This window comes from Tamandua tetradactyla, chromosome 2 (assembly GCF_023851605.1).
Source record: "Tamandua tetradactyla isolate mTamTet1 chromosome 2, mTamTet1.pri, whole genome shotgun sequence".
NCBI classification, from domain to species: domain Eukaryota; kingdom Metazoa; phylum Chordata; class Mammalia; order Pilosa; family Myrmecophagidae; genus Tamandua; species Tamandua tetradactyla.
This window is the reverse complement of record NC_135328.1, coordinates 194,231,448-194,246,550: the sequence shown is the minus strand read 5'-3', so window position 1 is coordinate 194,246,550 and position 15,103 is coordinate 194,231,448. Positions and strand designations below refer to the sequence as shown.

The following is a 15,103-nucleotide window of genomic DNA, read 5'->3' as shown; positions in this document are numbered from 1 at the left end:
TGATACCTTATTTGTTGAAATTATTTTCCCCCTTTTGGTCAGGAAGGCATTGTCGATCCCACAGTGCCAGGGCCAGACTCATCCCTGGGAGTCAAATCCCACGTTCCCAGGGAGACTTTCACCCTAGATGTCATGTCCCACATAGGTCCATTTTTCTTGATCTCCATTGCCACCACCCTATTTCCAGCCCCAACATACAGAGCCTGAATTAACAGTGTCATCACCTATCTGGCCTCTCACATCCACTACTATTCTGTAATCATTCTCTACAGAGCAGGTAGAGTGGGTCTTTGAACATGAGAATCAGATTACAGCACTCCCAAGTTTCGATCTCTTCCTTGGTCTAGAAGACAATTCAAGCTTCTTACTAGGGCCCTGCCTGCCTCCCACCTGACCTGGCCCCAGCCCACCTCCCAACTTCATCTTACTCCTCTGCCCCCTCGCTCACTCACTGAGGTCCAGTCACTCTATTTCTCAAGCAGACCGAGCCATGCTAGCCTCAAGGCCTTTGCTCACGCTTGTTCGGCTTCCCGGAACACAGGATCATCTTTCCCGGACTCCTGGAACAGCAGCTCCTTCTCATCCTTTAGATCTCAGCATAAACGTCATCTTCTGAGACCTCTCTGACCACCCATCATTCCAGCTTCTTATGCCCTGTGCTTTTTCATAATCCTTCACATTTTGTAACAACCTGCTCATGTGCTTGCTCGCTTAGTTACCTATCATCCCATTAGATTGCAGACGTCATGACAGCAGGGCCTGCATCTGTTTTGTTCAACACTGAACTCTCAGCACCTGCCACCGAGCTTGGCACGTAGTAAATACTCAACAAATATTTGTCAAATGAATGAGGAAGTCACAAGTACAGCATGCCACGGGTGGTGCAGTGTACTGCCCCAAGCCCAGAATATTAGCTAGCACAAATGCCAGCATGCGACGGCCAGCGCTATGGCCTGTGCAGTGTCCAATCTATCACACAGCCCTGCAGGCGGCACTTCTTGCAACACAATTCAACAGGCCCCAGGAAGAGTGACATATCCTAACAGCCCAGTATGCAGCAGCATTGGGCCTGGCATGGATCCCAGACTCAGTCCTGGGTGCCACTGTCCCAAGCTCTGGACATGTCTAGCTGACCACAATGGGAGGCATTAGTGACCCCAGATCTGAATAAGGACTTAGCTGGAGTGCTTTCTGAGACCCAAACATCTGAGGTCCTGGGTGCCAAGCAGTGGCCTTCCCCAGGGTCCTGGGTTGAGCAGTCAGTGAGCCCATGCCTCAGCCCCAGGAAGACACTGCGGGTCTTTGTCTTCCCAGAAAGCCCTACTTGGCCTCCAGGGGAGAATGCTTCATTCTGGGAACCTCGAGCAGCTGTGAGGCTTGGGAGAGCTATGGGTCCTGGAGAGAGGGGAGGAGGCCTGTGCCCCTGCTCTGGCGTGTGGCCTGAGGCATGCCACTGGCCCTCTCTGGCTTTGCTTCCCCTGCAGAAAGAAGAGAGCACAGAAGACTGCTGGAAAGCATCTGGGCACAGATGGTAACCAAGGCCCAGAGGGGTGGGGCAGCTGCTCAAGGTCTCGAGGAGGGAGGGCAGCCTCTCCACACACCCAGCCGCCTGCCTCCAGGGAGGCTGGGGCTCCAGGGGAAGTCCAGCTCAGTGTCTCTTCCTCACCTGTCTTGCTGTGCCAGGCCCTTGGACAACGCCCCACTCTGGGCAAGAATAAGATACAAAATGAATCACCAGGAAGGAAGGGGTCATGGAAAAGGAAAGTGGGGTATCCAGGCCCCTGGCCCTGCCCTTTTCCTTTCCTCCTTGGTCAAGGAACCCAGTGAGTCACGAGATTCCACTGGGGCAGGCTCGGTGCCAAGCTCAGTAATGAGGGACCCATGAGCCATACACTTGGCCCTGCTCTCTTCCTGGCTCCCGGGTGCCCATCCCAATGCACAGACAGACATGAGCAGACACCCACCCAGATACACAAACACTAGAGAGACAGATAGGCAGACAGACACCCAGTAGGCAGGCAGAGACAGAAAAACACACAGATGCACACACAGATACACAAGCCAATGAGCACAGAGTACAGGCAAAACAATGTACTGACAAACAGACACATGACCAACGCAGGGACAAATATCCCTAAGAGATACACAGAAATCTGAACAGCGACACAACAGGCACGCAGGTCAATGGAAAAACAGATCACACATAAGCAGAAACATTCTACAACACAGGTACCCACACGTGTACACATAAACATACACACACAACACAATCTTACCCAGGGAGATACAGGGGGATTTTGGGGAAAAGGACACGCCAGATGGTCGTGTGCTAGCCGTCAGCCCAGAATCACACTGCAAGGTGGGCTCCCTGGGGATGAGCTCTTCTGAAGGCAGCTTCCATCTCTTACCCCAAGGATATGACATTTACCAAATACTGAAGGACCCACCTTGCAGCAAGATGAATGGAGGTGAGATATGAAAAGGGACTTCCAATCGGGAAGGTGTTGAGACCTTTAGTGGGTGACCAAGTGGGAAGGAGTGGCGTCGTCGTGGATAGGGAGCCTGTAGTCTGCTCCCGAGCCTCAGCTTCCCTCTAGGCAGCTCCTTAGCACCCTGGCTGGAGGCCCAGGACACTCCCCCCGCCCTGCCTCCTCTCTACTCCTGCCCAATGCCCCTTGGCAGGGGGTAACCCAGCCATAGATGACCATTGTCCTGATCCTCCCCCTGTCCCCAGGGGCTGGCCAGCTGAGATGCTCCTAGGTTGGGGGAGGGCTGCAGAGAGAGCGGGACAGGGTAAAGGGAATCCCCGCTGCTGCATTCCCTCCTGGGGCAGCACGTAAGGCTCAGGCCTAGTGGCAGGGGACTTGTCCAGGTGTAGCCTCTCTCTCAACCTTCCTGCTGTTAAGAGTCACTTGGCCTGAACCCAACAGGGAGAGGGTATTGCGCAACACGAGGTAAAAGGTGACAGAAGCCCTAGTGGGACAGAAGCCCCATTGTTTGGGGCTGAGGCCAGCCTGGGCAAAGGAAGGGTTTATGCCCAGGGCAGGAAGGGGGGTGCTCTGCAGGGGGCGCCAGCTGGCAGGGCTTTTGCTGTTGCACCCTCAGAGGGCACAGGTGCCAAGCAGGATGCCCTTAGGGTTGAAGGGAAGGCACTTGGCAAGGTGCCCAGATGGACTGTTCCCCAGAGATGGGCCGCAAAACTGCAGGCGGCCCACACACCACACCCACCCAGCCCTTCGAGGGAAGGAGCTGCCAGGGCATCTGCAGGGTCCTAAACCATCCTCTTACAGATTCCAGTCATTCCTGGGAAATGAGGTAGCCTGAGGGCCCAGGAGGGGCGTTTGAGATTTTTGCGGCTTGTGCCCTCTCCATTATTTTCCAACCTGAACCTCCAAAACTTAAATCTAAAACTTGGAGCCTGATTGACCCTAACTTCCCTTCTCTGTGTGAGCCCCATTCCTATGGTGCAGCTACTGGGAAGTCCTTCCTGGTATCAGGCCACAACCCTTCCTACTTCAGAGGGAATCTGCTCTCTAAGGGAGAGGTTCCCACCAGAGACCCGGCGAGAGCAACCACGTGTTCATCGCGGCCCCTGGCCCCGGCAGGTCCCAGCCTCTGAGTTACCGGCTACTAGTAACTCCAGGTGGAAATAAGCTGGGGCCCCTCCTTCCCTCAGCGGGACCGGGGCGGTGCAACTGGCGGGGCGGTACAAAAAGCGATCCCGCCCCAAACTCCTCACTTGACTTTGGGTGTCCAGCGGCAGCAGGCACTTGGGGCGGCCTGGCCCCAGTCCACAGCCCTTACCAGGTAGGGGACACTCCCCGGCTAGGAGGGAAGGGGCTGTGGATGGAGGGGGACGAAGAGAGGAGGAGGGGACAGACAGAGAGGGACAGAGACAGAGGGCAGAGAGAGACAGTGGAGGAGGAGGGAGGGACACAAGAGAGGACAGAAAAGACAGAAGGGGAACAGGAGGACACAAAGCCAAGGACCCAAGTCAGGAACAGAGGCTGACAGAGGGACAGAAGGATCCAGAACAAGAGAGAAGACCTGGGGGCTGAAGGAGGGTTGGTGCCGGGTAGGAAAGGACACCAAAAATGCCACAACCCCCCTCTCCTTGTCCTTGAAGATCCCTAGGCATGCCAGGGAGGGACTCCATTTCTGTCCCAGTCCCTGACCCCCTAACCTCGCCCGCCCCTCCCAACCAGGACACATCGACTGGGGTGACTCTGCCCGTGTCCTGCTCAGGGACTCAGGAATCGGGGTCTCTGACCTGACTGAACCCCCTGGAACTCGCAGCCCCAAGAAACAGGGAGATCGCGTCCCGGGAGTGTCTGCTGCCCACCCTCGACCCCTGACCTCTGCCCTCCCTGGGCCCAGGAAGCACCATGTGGCGATGGCCACTGGGGCTGCCGCTGTTGTTGCTGCTGGCCAGTGAGGCGACCCTGGGCGCACGGCGGAGCCGCGGACGCCGGGAGCTAGCACCGGGACTGCACCTGCGGGGCATCCGGGATGCAGGCGGCCGGTACTGCCAGGAGGGGCCCATGTGCTGCCGCGGCCGCTCCGACGACTGCGCCCTGCCCTACCTGGGCGTCACCTGTTACTGTGACCTCTTCTGCAACCGCACCATCTCCGACTGCTGCCCTGACTTCTGGGACTTCTGCCTCGGCGTGCCACCCCCTTTTCCCCCCCTCCAAGGTGGGCACTAAGATGGGCGGGCTGCCCTGTCAACCCCGGACTTAACCAGCCTCAGAAGCAAGGCTGATGCATTGCTATTCCCAGGGGAGGCACTGTAGAGTCCAGGACTGAGACCCTGCCCCACTGGGAAGTCCCCACTTTGGTCTAACTTGAATCTCTCCAGCTAAGCAGCAAGAGGAAAGATCCTTGGCCAGTGGAATTTTAAATCTGCCGGGGGTGGGGGGAAGCGGGGACAATCTCCCGTCTGGTCTCAATTCCAAACTGACAAGGTGCTTGGCCCCACCTGACTCCTGAAGGCACACATGTCTGGTCAGGGTCATCTCAGTCATTCCTTTGCTCAAGATTCTCAACCCCTGGGGCTACTGGTTACTACCTGGGAGATGAGTCAAATCTGTTGGTCCCTTCAGCCCTCACCACCATTTACAAGCACTTGCCCCTGTCCAGTAGGAGAATCTCTTGAATTCTTTCCCACACTTCCCCTTGGAACTTTAGGCTGGGTCACTGCATAGGTGGGTTGTCATTTAAAGGTGCTGAGTTCTCTTAGGAGAGTCACTTACCTCCTCTGGGTCTCCCCACACCCCTCACACCGCCCATCTCCAAGCCCCAACTCATTTAAATGGCAAAGGTTCCCCAGGGCATCGTGGCTGGCACCCAGGTGAAAAAGAGGAATCCAGGTTGGAGTCAGTGAAGAACTTCCCAAATAGCAATTGATGCGTGACCTGCAGGAAATGGCTTGAGCTGCATAATTTGGCTTTAGTTTCAGAGAGGGCTGGTAGGATCGGTGGAGGTGGGGGTGAAGGGGTGTGTGACTGGGCTGACCTTGGAGGATTCGCGGCACCTGACCCTCTGAGGACCTGACCATCTCAGCCCATCATCTCTGGCTCTGATTCTGATTCTTTACGCCTCTTCCTTCTCCCCAGGATGCAAGTATGGGGGTCGTGTCTATCCAGTCTTTGGAACCTACTGGAACAACTGTAACCGTTGGTGAGTGTTCGGGGCCTGAGTGGGCTCGCCTTGTGGGTCTTGTGGCAACATATTAGTTCAAGTCCTATCTCTGCCACTTGCTTGCTGGGAGCAAGTCCTTTCATTTCTTGAGCCTGTTTCCTCACTCATCTGTAATTCAAGAATTTTAACACTGACCATGTCAACTTCTCTAACAACATTCCCCAGGACTGGTCAGCCATGGATGCTTGACCCCAGGTACCACCCCTGAGCTGGGAGTCCTTCCCTACCCCTCCTGGCTTGGGCCGGGCCCCTGCCCCTCCCAAGCATTCTGCTGTCATGGGAGAGTCTGACAAGGGGGACGCCAGGAAGGAAATCTCTGGCTGCAGCATCCGCTGCCCTGAGCCGGATAAGGGTCAGGGATGGCCAAGTTGGAGGCCAGCCAGCCGCAACAAGCAGGACCTTCCCTGGAAGGAACCCCCCCTTCCCCCCCATTCCCGGCAGGAGGAGGAAGGGGCCATGGATGCCCCTCCTCTAACCTGGGCCTGAGATGGGAAGTGGGAAGGGTTGAATAGGAAGCCTCGAATGTCTAATGGGAAAAACGGGGACCCTATGACTCAGAGGGGGAGGCCTGCACCCACCCCACCTCATTCCCTCTTTGCCTGAGACTGAGGCCCCAGGGAAAAGGAAAGTTATTGGAATGGAATGTGCATGAGCTGTTTCCATTGCCTCACTGGAGTGAAGGGTGCCCGGGTCACAGTGAGAGAAGGGACTCGCACGTTCCACGTGTCTGGGTGAGAGTGAGTGTGTGCATATGCACGCAGTGTGTGCATGAACTGTGCTTGCGTGTTCAGAAAGGTGTGGGGTGCCTGTAAGATGCTGCTGGTCCTGGTAAGAGTTCTCTGGACATGGAGGAGTTAACACCAGCTTCCATGGGGGTTCTAGGGGCCTGGCCTCCCAGGCCCCTTCTGGAATGCTCCGACCTGCTGCCACTAGCCCCCTCGAAGCCTGCTTGCACAGCCCTGTGTGGGGATGAAGAGGTGGCAGGAAGGCCAGCTATGTGGCTGTGCTCCCTGAGGGTTGACACCTGAGCCAGGGAGTGGGGAGGCTGGTGGCCTGCGAGGGTGTGGGCCCTCAAGGGTGTCTCCGGAGAAGCGGCTGCCCTGTTTGCAGAGGGGGAAGGGAAGGAGCGGGAGAGACCTCCCACCCCCGCAGCCAGCTCCCTCCCTGGATGGGCACCCCTCCACCCCCACCCGGGCCGGGGCTGGAGAGTGCAGCCTTACTGGGTCTGGTTCCCCTTGAGGCTCCTTAAAAGGCAACATTGGAGGTGGGAGCCTCAGGCGGACTTGGAAGGAGACAATTTAGCCTCATGCGACGGTGGAGATATGAACTTGTAAAAGTATCCTAGAATTCTTAGAATGCATCTTGTTGAGTTGGCACCTATTGAGTGAAGACCTACCATATGCTGGGAACTATGCTAGGCCTGTGGCTGCAGCCAGAACAGGACACAGTCCTTGTCCTACTAGAGCTTCTAGTCTAATGGGGAAGGACATGGAAAAACAGCTACACACACGAATATATTTACAATTACAAAAGAGAGTATAAGGGGATGGGTGGTGGGGATCCTAGCTGAGTGTGGCCAGGGAGGGTTCTAACACCTGGGAGATGAAGGAAAGAGGCAGAGCTGATCCGCAGAGGGAGCAGAGGGAAGAACGAGCTGGAGGGAGCCGAGTGCAGGAGGGAGGCGCAGGGGCAGGCCTGGGCCATGTCCCAGGGGCCTCAGAAACTGCGCCAAGGGATATGGATTTTATTCTAAGTGCTGTGGGAAGCCACTGAGAGAGCACACATTCTTTACATTGTTCCACCATCTCTCTGGGTATGGTGTTGGCAATGGATTTCTGGGTCTCTAGGGGGAATCAGGGGGAGGCAGAGACTCTAGATAGGAGGCCATTGCTGTGGTCCAGGCAAGAGGGGACAGCGACTCAGGGTAGGGTGGAGGCAGCAGACGGTGAGAGGGAGATGGATGCAAGAGCCCTTCCTGATGCATCATTCACAGGGAAGTGTGGGGAAGGGAACATCACAGGCCTCTCAGACTTTGGGTCTGGGCCACTGGTGGGTTAAGATGCCTTTGTGTGAGTTGAAGAATTTGGGGAGAGGAAAGCAGTACCAGCCATTTTAAGTTGGCAATGCCTGTAACATATCTAGAGATGATGTCAGGAGACCAGCTGGACAGAATCCAAACCTCCAGAGAGGGGGTTCTGGGGTTCCTGTAACGAGAGCAACGGTAGTACATGCCAATTACGCCTTGCCTCATTCAATCGCTGGGAAGTGGGATGACCACTATCCTCATTTTACAGAAGAGGACACTGAGGCAGAGTTCAAATAACTTGCCTGTTAGGATTGAAACCCAGGACTTGAATTCCAGGGCCTACGTCTCAGTCACTCCACTATATGCCTCAATCATTCATTCATTCATTCAACAAATATTTAGCAGGTGTCAACTATGTACAGGCTTTTCCCCCCAGACTCTTAAGATCCAAAAAAATACCTGCCCTTAAGGAACTTAGAGTCTATGGGGAAACAGGTAAAATAATATATATAACTAAATATATTATAAGTCAGATAGTAATATATCTAAATATAGCTAAGGAGAAAACTAAAACAGGGAAGGGAGAAAGGAAGCTTGGGGGGGTGCTGAAATTTAAGACAGGGTGACTAGGGCAGGCCTCCCTGAGAAAGTGGCAATAGAATTGAGACTTGAAGTGAGTGAGCCAAGGATATGAGAAGAGCAGCTCAAAGGCCCGGGGGCAGGAGCTTGGGGGCAGGAGCTTGTCTGGCGTGTTAATGAAGGCTGGAACTGCAAGAGGGGTGGGAGGGGCCTCAAAGGGGACAGATCATGCCAGGCCTGTCCGTTGTGATAAAGACTTTGGCTTTTATTTTGTGATGCAAAGTCAGTGGAGGGTTTTGAGAAGAGGAACGACATGATATGACTTAGGTTTAACAGGATCACTCTGGCAGCTGTGTTAAAAATATACTGAAGGCCAAGTGGGGTGGGGTGTTGGGAGAGGGGGACAGAAGCAGAGAGAACAGTGAAGAGGCTTGCAGCAGTAATCCAGGGGAAAGGTAACTGGACCGTCAGACCGTGTAGCTCCAGGGAGGGAATGAGACTGGTTTGGATTCTGGATGTGTTTTTAAGGTAGCGCCAACAGGATGATCGGCATGTGAGAGAGAGGGAGTCAAGGGTGACCCCCCCAGTTTTTGTCCTGAGCTCCAGGCAGGAGCCATCTTCTGAATGGGGAGGACTATCGGAGGGGCAGGGATTCCTTTTGGGATGTGTTACGTTGGACCTGTTGTTGGACATGCCAGTGGCAATGTTGAGTAGAAATGAGACCCTTGAACCTGGAGTTCAGGGAGAGGTCTGGAGAACTGTCTACACGCAATTAACGTTTAAAGCCATGAGGCTGGATGGAATCATCCAGGAATTCTCCGGTAGAAATCCCAGGCCTAGGGTGGCCATTGAGGTCTCATCCCTTCAGAGGGCCCCCAACCCCACCCCCTTCCTCCTCTCTCTGCAGCACCTGCCAGGAGACAGGGCAGTGGGAGTGTGACCAGGAGCCATGCCTGGTGGACACCGACATGATCAATGCCATCAACCAGGGCAACTACGGGTGAGGAGGCCCTGGGAATGCCCTCAATGTGCACATGTGGAAATGCACCCAGGCAACATGTTCGTGCAAGCACACACACACACACAGCCCAAGATGCACGTCCTGGCACACTAGCACACCCACACTCAGATTTTACTTAGCCCGTATATCTCCCCACCGAAGTGCATGCACCCCCAAGAACCCCCAGCCCTGCCAGGTCTGTGACCCCCTCCCATCCTCTCTCCTTCAGGTGGCGGGCTGGGAACCACAGCGCCTTCTGGGGTATGACCCTGGATGAGGGCATTCGATATAGGCTGGGCACCATCCGCCCATCTTCCTCCGTCATGAACATGAATGAGATTCACGTAAGTCCAACCTTGCCCACAAGCCTGCTGTCTCCCCACGGCCCAGGATCCCAGGGAACCTGTGCCCTGCTCCTCCACAGGCCTGAGTATCCCTGGGCGTTCCCCTTCTCTGGGTCTTCACTGGGAGAACTGATGCTCAGGTTCTGAGTCTGGTGGCCTCAGCATCAGCCCCTCCCTGGCCTGCACAGCCTGGGAAAAATGCTGTTGGTTCCAGTCCAGTTGAGTCAGGGCTCAAGGGGCCAGGAGGTCACCTTGATGTTTTGGGAAGGGAGGAACAGACACTCCTCCAGCTCTAGCCAGAGAACAGGAGTTCTCCGAAACAAATACCAACTCAGCGGAACCCTCAGGGGAACTCCTTAGGGGAAGAAATAGGATCCAGAGCTGAAAAAACCTAAGGGTGGGGAGGATGAGCCTGAGGCATATGCTGCAGGAGCTTCTGTCCACCCGTGATGGTCTGGGAGGAGGCAGGGGCTGGTGGGGGTAGCCTTCCTTCAGAGGAACCTCAGCCCAAGGCTGGAGTGACCAGACCCTGCCCCTGCCCCTGCCCCTGCCCTTACTCCCTTGGGCCTCTAGCTATTTTCTGCCTGCTGTTGTTTGCTTTGGCTGCCTTCCCAGTCACGGGACCCTACTGCTTCTTCCCTCCCCTGCCCTTTGGGGCCTCAGCCTGAAGCCCAAGGTCCTGGTGGGACGCAGGATGCACAGATCAGAAGGGGCAGAAGAGGAAAGAAGCAGGAGCTAAGAATGGAAAACTAGGGGACCCTGGCCAGGTTACTTCCCTCTTCCCAACCTGTCGTCCTATCTGTAAAACAGGATTAGTCACAATCCCACCTGGCAAATGGGAGGCACTAACTGCCGCTTGGTTGTTCCACTTGAGTCAAAGTTGGAAATAGCTGGAATCCTTCAGCAGCTCAAGCTAAAACCGCAGAGAGCTCTGGCCTCCCCATGGCCCTCCAAGGCCAGAGAGCCCCTGAGGGGGAGGCTGGGGCCAAGGCACAAGGCAGATGGACTGACCTTTGCCTTGCAGACAGTGCTGAGTCCTGGAGAGGTGCTACCCACGGACTTCGAGGCCTCCAAAAAGTGGCCCAACTTGATCCATGAGCCTCTCGACCAGGGCGACTGTGCAGGTTCCTGGGCCTTCTCCACAGCAGGTACACCCAGAGCCAGGGACGGGCATGGTGGGGAAGGAAGGCCTTGGCCTTAGCCCCCTAACGGCCCCTCTGCCCCCCATCCCCACCAGCCGTGGCATCTGATCGCGTCTCAATCCAATCTCTGGGGCACATGACACCCATCTTGTCACCCCAGAACCTGCTGTCCTGTGACACCCACAACCAGCAGGGTTGCCGTGGGGGGCGGCTGGATGGCGCCTGGTGGTTCCTGCGACGCCGAGGGTAAGCAGCAGGGGCTGTGGGCAGGGAAGAGGGCACGAGGCTGGAACTTCAGGCAGAACCTTGCAGAAAGGGCCTGCCATATTGCTCCATGCTCACTCTGCCCTTGCCCTCTCCCACTGCCCCTCCAGGGTCGTGTCTGACCACTGCTATCCGTTCTCGGGCCATGAGAGGGACGAGGTTGGCCCTGCCCCCCGCTGCATGATGCACAGCCGGGCCATGGGTAGGGGCAAACGCCAGGCCACTGCCCACTGCCCCAACAGCCATGTCCACGCCAATGACATCTACCAGGTCACTCCTGCCTACCGCCTTGGCTCCAACGTAAGTCTGCCCTTGGACGAGGAAGCAGAGGTCAGAGAGTGATGGGGGTCAGCCCAAAGCGGACGTCTCGGTCCCCAATGCGTTTTCTCCCCTCACCCCACCCCCATCCCCTGCCCTCCAGGAGAAGGAGATCATGAAGGAGCTGATGGAGAATGGCCCTGTCCAAGGTAAATGCTTATGAAGAAGCTTGTGCTTGCTTGAAACCAGGGGAAGCGGGCACAGGTGGTCTGTACAGCGTTAAGCAGCAAGTCTAGTGCACTAGGAGTGGTGGGAGGGGGGAGCACGGCCCCTCCCCACGGGCAGCACCTAGAGCGGGGAGCGAAGTCTTGATATCAAGAAGCCCCGGGGTATGGATCTTCAGACTCGGACTCGGGCATCAGTGCCACGCTGATGGGCTGGGTGGGCTCCCACTTTGGCCTGTGCCCACAGCCCTCATGGAGGTGCACGAGGATTTCTTCCTGTATCAGGGCGGCGTCTACAGCCACACGCCAGTAAACCTTCAGAGGCCGGAGCGATTCCGCCGGCATGGGACTCACTCGGTCAAAATCACAGGGTAAGGGGCTTGGAGGGAGCAGCATGGGTTGCACTGGGGTCTCTGGAGCCTGCCTTGAACCTTATGGTCTCTCTACAAAGCCAGGGCTACTCTTATTTCAAAGGGAGGAAACCATGACTCAGAAAGAAGAGAGGGCTTGCCCGGGTCACACTGAGAGTTGTAGGTCTTCAAAGGTTTTCTAGGATCTGTTCCTTCCTTACACACTGGGATAAAAATAGCCCCATGAAATATGGACAAGGACTCAACAGGAGCTCAACTTCTCCCCATGTTAGCACCCATGCCAACTCTGCCTGACTTACTGAGTGACCTGGGCAGGTCATGCCCCCAGCCTCAGTTTCCCCCCTCTGGTATAATAGGAGATGTTAGACTAATTGATTTCAATCAATTAGTGAAATGTAGTTGGCAGTGGGAGTCTGGGGCCTCTAACATACACACATTCTCTGTATCTTTTCCTTCTGGTCCCTGCACCCACCATTCCCTGGCTCCCCGAGTGACGCAGGAGGACAGGCAGTTGTCCTGATTTTCTGGAGGACCCCAGCCCAAGTTTTCTCTTTTTCTGCCACCCCTCCCCCATTTTCCCTTTGGTGTCATCCCCCTTGCTAGGCTCAGATACACCCACTGTACAGATGTGGAGACTGGGAGGCCCAGAGAGATAGAGACTTGCCCATGTCTAAAGGGGGTACCTGAGAGCAATGGCATCAGTGCGCTTTCCCCCATCCCGTCGCTTGTGCCCCACAGGTGGGGAGAGGAGACGCTGCCTGATGGAAGGACGCTGAAATACTGGGTGAGTCCCTCTACAGCGGGCCCGAGACCACTATCTTCTTCCCCCTGCCCACCTCTTTCCCTTGCCCCACTTCTGTTCCCCTCCTTACGACCCCTCCTCATCCCTAGACCGCGGCCAACTCGTGGGGCCCAGCCTGGGGTGAGAGAGGACACTTCCGCATTTTGCGCGGCGTCAACGAGTGTGACATCGAGAGCTTCGTACTAGGTGTCTGGGGCCGCGTAGGCATGGAAGACATGGGTCATCACTGAAGCTACGGGCACCACGCCAGGCCCAGCCCAGGGTCCCAACCGAGGAGCAGGGGGTGGAAGAGGCCCCTATGGGGTCAAGCCCTAACCACGGTGACAGAGCTTCCAGCACAGGCAGGTGCTACAGGTTCTGCTGACACTGTGCCTGGCCTGGGAGCCGGGGGCAGGAGAGGCTGGTGGAGCCCCCAGACCTCCCAGGGGGGACCGGGCAGGGCCTGGCCTGGGAAGGAGCGGGGCCTGCGGATCCCAGACCCCAGGAACCCCCACCCAAGACCACTTTAGCCAGGACACTCCCAGGTCTCCAGACCCACTACCCCCACCCCACCCATATTCTTATTCCCCAAAGATATTTATTTTTCTTTTCACTGTTTTAAAATAAAACCAAAGTATTGATAACTACAGGACCTTGGAGCCTCTGGGAGTAGAAAGCAGGACCAGAGTTGGAGCAGCAGGTGGTTAGCCAACAGAAAGGACTGCCTGAGGCCGTTGCTGGTTTATGGGAGTGGGTGACCAGAAATCTTAGCACTCTGTTCAGCCCTAATTGTCAGTTGTCCTGGGCACTCACCCCGGGCATGGATGGCACGACCTTTGGCCCTGGGAGAAGACTGGGCCTGTGGGAGCCACCCTTCAGACGCTGAGTCAGCACCAACTGGGGGGTGGGGGGGAAATCCCATCAAAGAGCAAAACTGGCGCCAGTGCCCAGCAGGCACAGGGGGCACGACCTCATGAAAGCTGGAGTCTCTGTCTCTGCAGATCAGCCTTTCCAAGCTACCCAGGCGAAAGAGGCCCCCTCTCTGTCCATGGCCCTGGGATCAAGCTGGGTCTGCCTCCCCCAGCCCTCTCCCCCAGGCTCCCAGTGTCAGCAAAATAAGCCCAGGCCTCAGCCTGTGTTTCAAGGCCAGCAGGATGTGCCCAGCCAGCTTCGTCTCCAGGCAACTCCGGATCCTCACTGCTGCACAGATGTGCAGTATACATGCCGGCCACTAGGCATGAGCTATTCCTTCTGCCCAGAATGCCCTTCCACTCCACTCACCCCTATCCCACTCCTATTTCAAAGCCAACTCCAGGGTTCCTCCAGACAGGTGGTCCCTTTTGAGGGCTTCTGATGCACCAGGCACTGTGCATGGGACGAGTGCTTCACTGGACAACCCCTCCGGGAACTCATCTGCACCTGCCCTGTTCCACTTATCTGGGTGCCCGTCTAACCCCTCCCATTACACTGCAAGTTCTTTGAGGATAGAGACTGGGTGTGGTTCATAGGTGGGTCCTGGGACCTGGGCACACGGTGGCAGTGGTTTGCCCAATGACCGCATGGATATGACCCATTCTCTTCCCTCCTTAGACTCCCACCCTGCCCCACCCCTCCAGGCCCACATGCCCCTCAGCCCCCGCCTTTCCTGGAGCCCAGGGGGCGGTGCCTGAAGGGGGAATCCCTGAGTGCAAGACTCCTCCACCCCTACCCAACTCCAGCTGAGCGGGGCGGCCAGGGTGCCCCGCGGCGCCGAGGGGAGGCGGCCGGGAAGTCCTCCTCCTGGGACGCCCCCGGGGCCCAGGCAGCTCCTCCGGGCTGGCCGCGTCCCCAGGCCGCGCGGGCCTCACCTGAAAGGAATGCGCGAGGCCCGATAAGCCTTTGTCTCGTTTCCTGTTTGCCAGAACGTCCCGAGCTCGGCTCCTCCGGCCGGCCCGCCCGTCCCCGAGGAGCCCAGGCCGGCGAGGCCCCGGGGAGGACGGTGGCGGGGCGCCCCGGGGCGGGACGCGGGCGCGGCCCACTCACCCGTCTCGGCGACCTCGGCCGCCAGGACGCGCCCGCCGCTCCCGCCCGCTGGAAAAACCCGCGTCTCGGGGCCGCTCGGCCGGGCGAGGCTGGAATTTTCTACAAGGACCTTCGGCGGAAGCTACGGGAAGGGAGGCGAACGGGGGCGCGGCCGGGTCTCGAGGCTCCGCCCGCCCCGCGGGGAGGCCAGGCCCGCGGACACAGCTACTCCGCGCCGACACCTGTGGGGTCAGCCGCGTTCCCGCGCCCCGCCCCGCCCTGGGGTCGCTGAAGGCGCGGGGGGCGGGGAGGGAGGGGTCGGGAAGGGCTCAGCGGGTGATCGACCCCCACCCCTCCTCCGTTGCTGCCAATAGGCGTGTTATAAAAAAACCCGACCTCAGGCCCCTCCCCTC

General features: G+C 57.2%; 1 protein-coding gene across 3 annotated transcripts; it reads left to right on the top strand.

The window, feature by feature from the left end:
* The first annotated feature begins 3,703 nt into the window (after positions 1-3,703).
* Positions 3,704-13,341, top strand: TINAGL1 (tubulointerstitial nephritis antigen like 1). Of its 3 annotated transcripts, none has more exons than XM_077150512.1 (12): positions 3,704-3,807; positions 4,206-4,695; positions 5,616-5,679; positions 9,213-9,305; positions 9,535-9,649; positions 10,674-10,797; positions 10,887-11,037; positions 11,166-11,355; positions 11,477-11,522; positions 11,785-11,908; positions 12,647-12,692; positions 12,800-13,341. In XM_077150512.1, exons 2-12 carry the CDS (start codon positions 4,386-4,388, stop codon positions 12,938-12,940), a joined length of 1,404 nt encoding a protein of 467 aa, XP_077006627.1. In that variant the 5' UTR covers positions 3,704-3,807; positions 4,206-4,385; the 3' UTR covers positions 12,941-13,341. The 3 variants fall into 3 exon arrangements, with proteins under 3 accessions (XP_077006627.1, XP_077006628.1, XP_077006629.1); XM_077150513.1 differs by having other exon boundaries at positions 3,710-3,807; positions 4,297-4,695; XM_077150514.1 differs by having other exon boundaries at positions 3,745-3,807; positions 4,378-4,695.
* Positions 13,342-15,103: the final 1,762 nt, after the last annotated feature.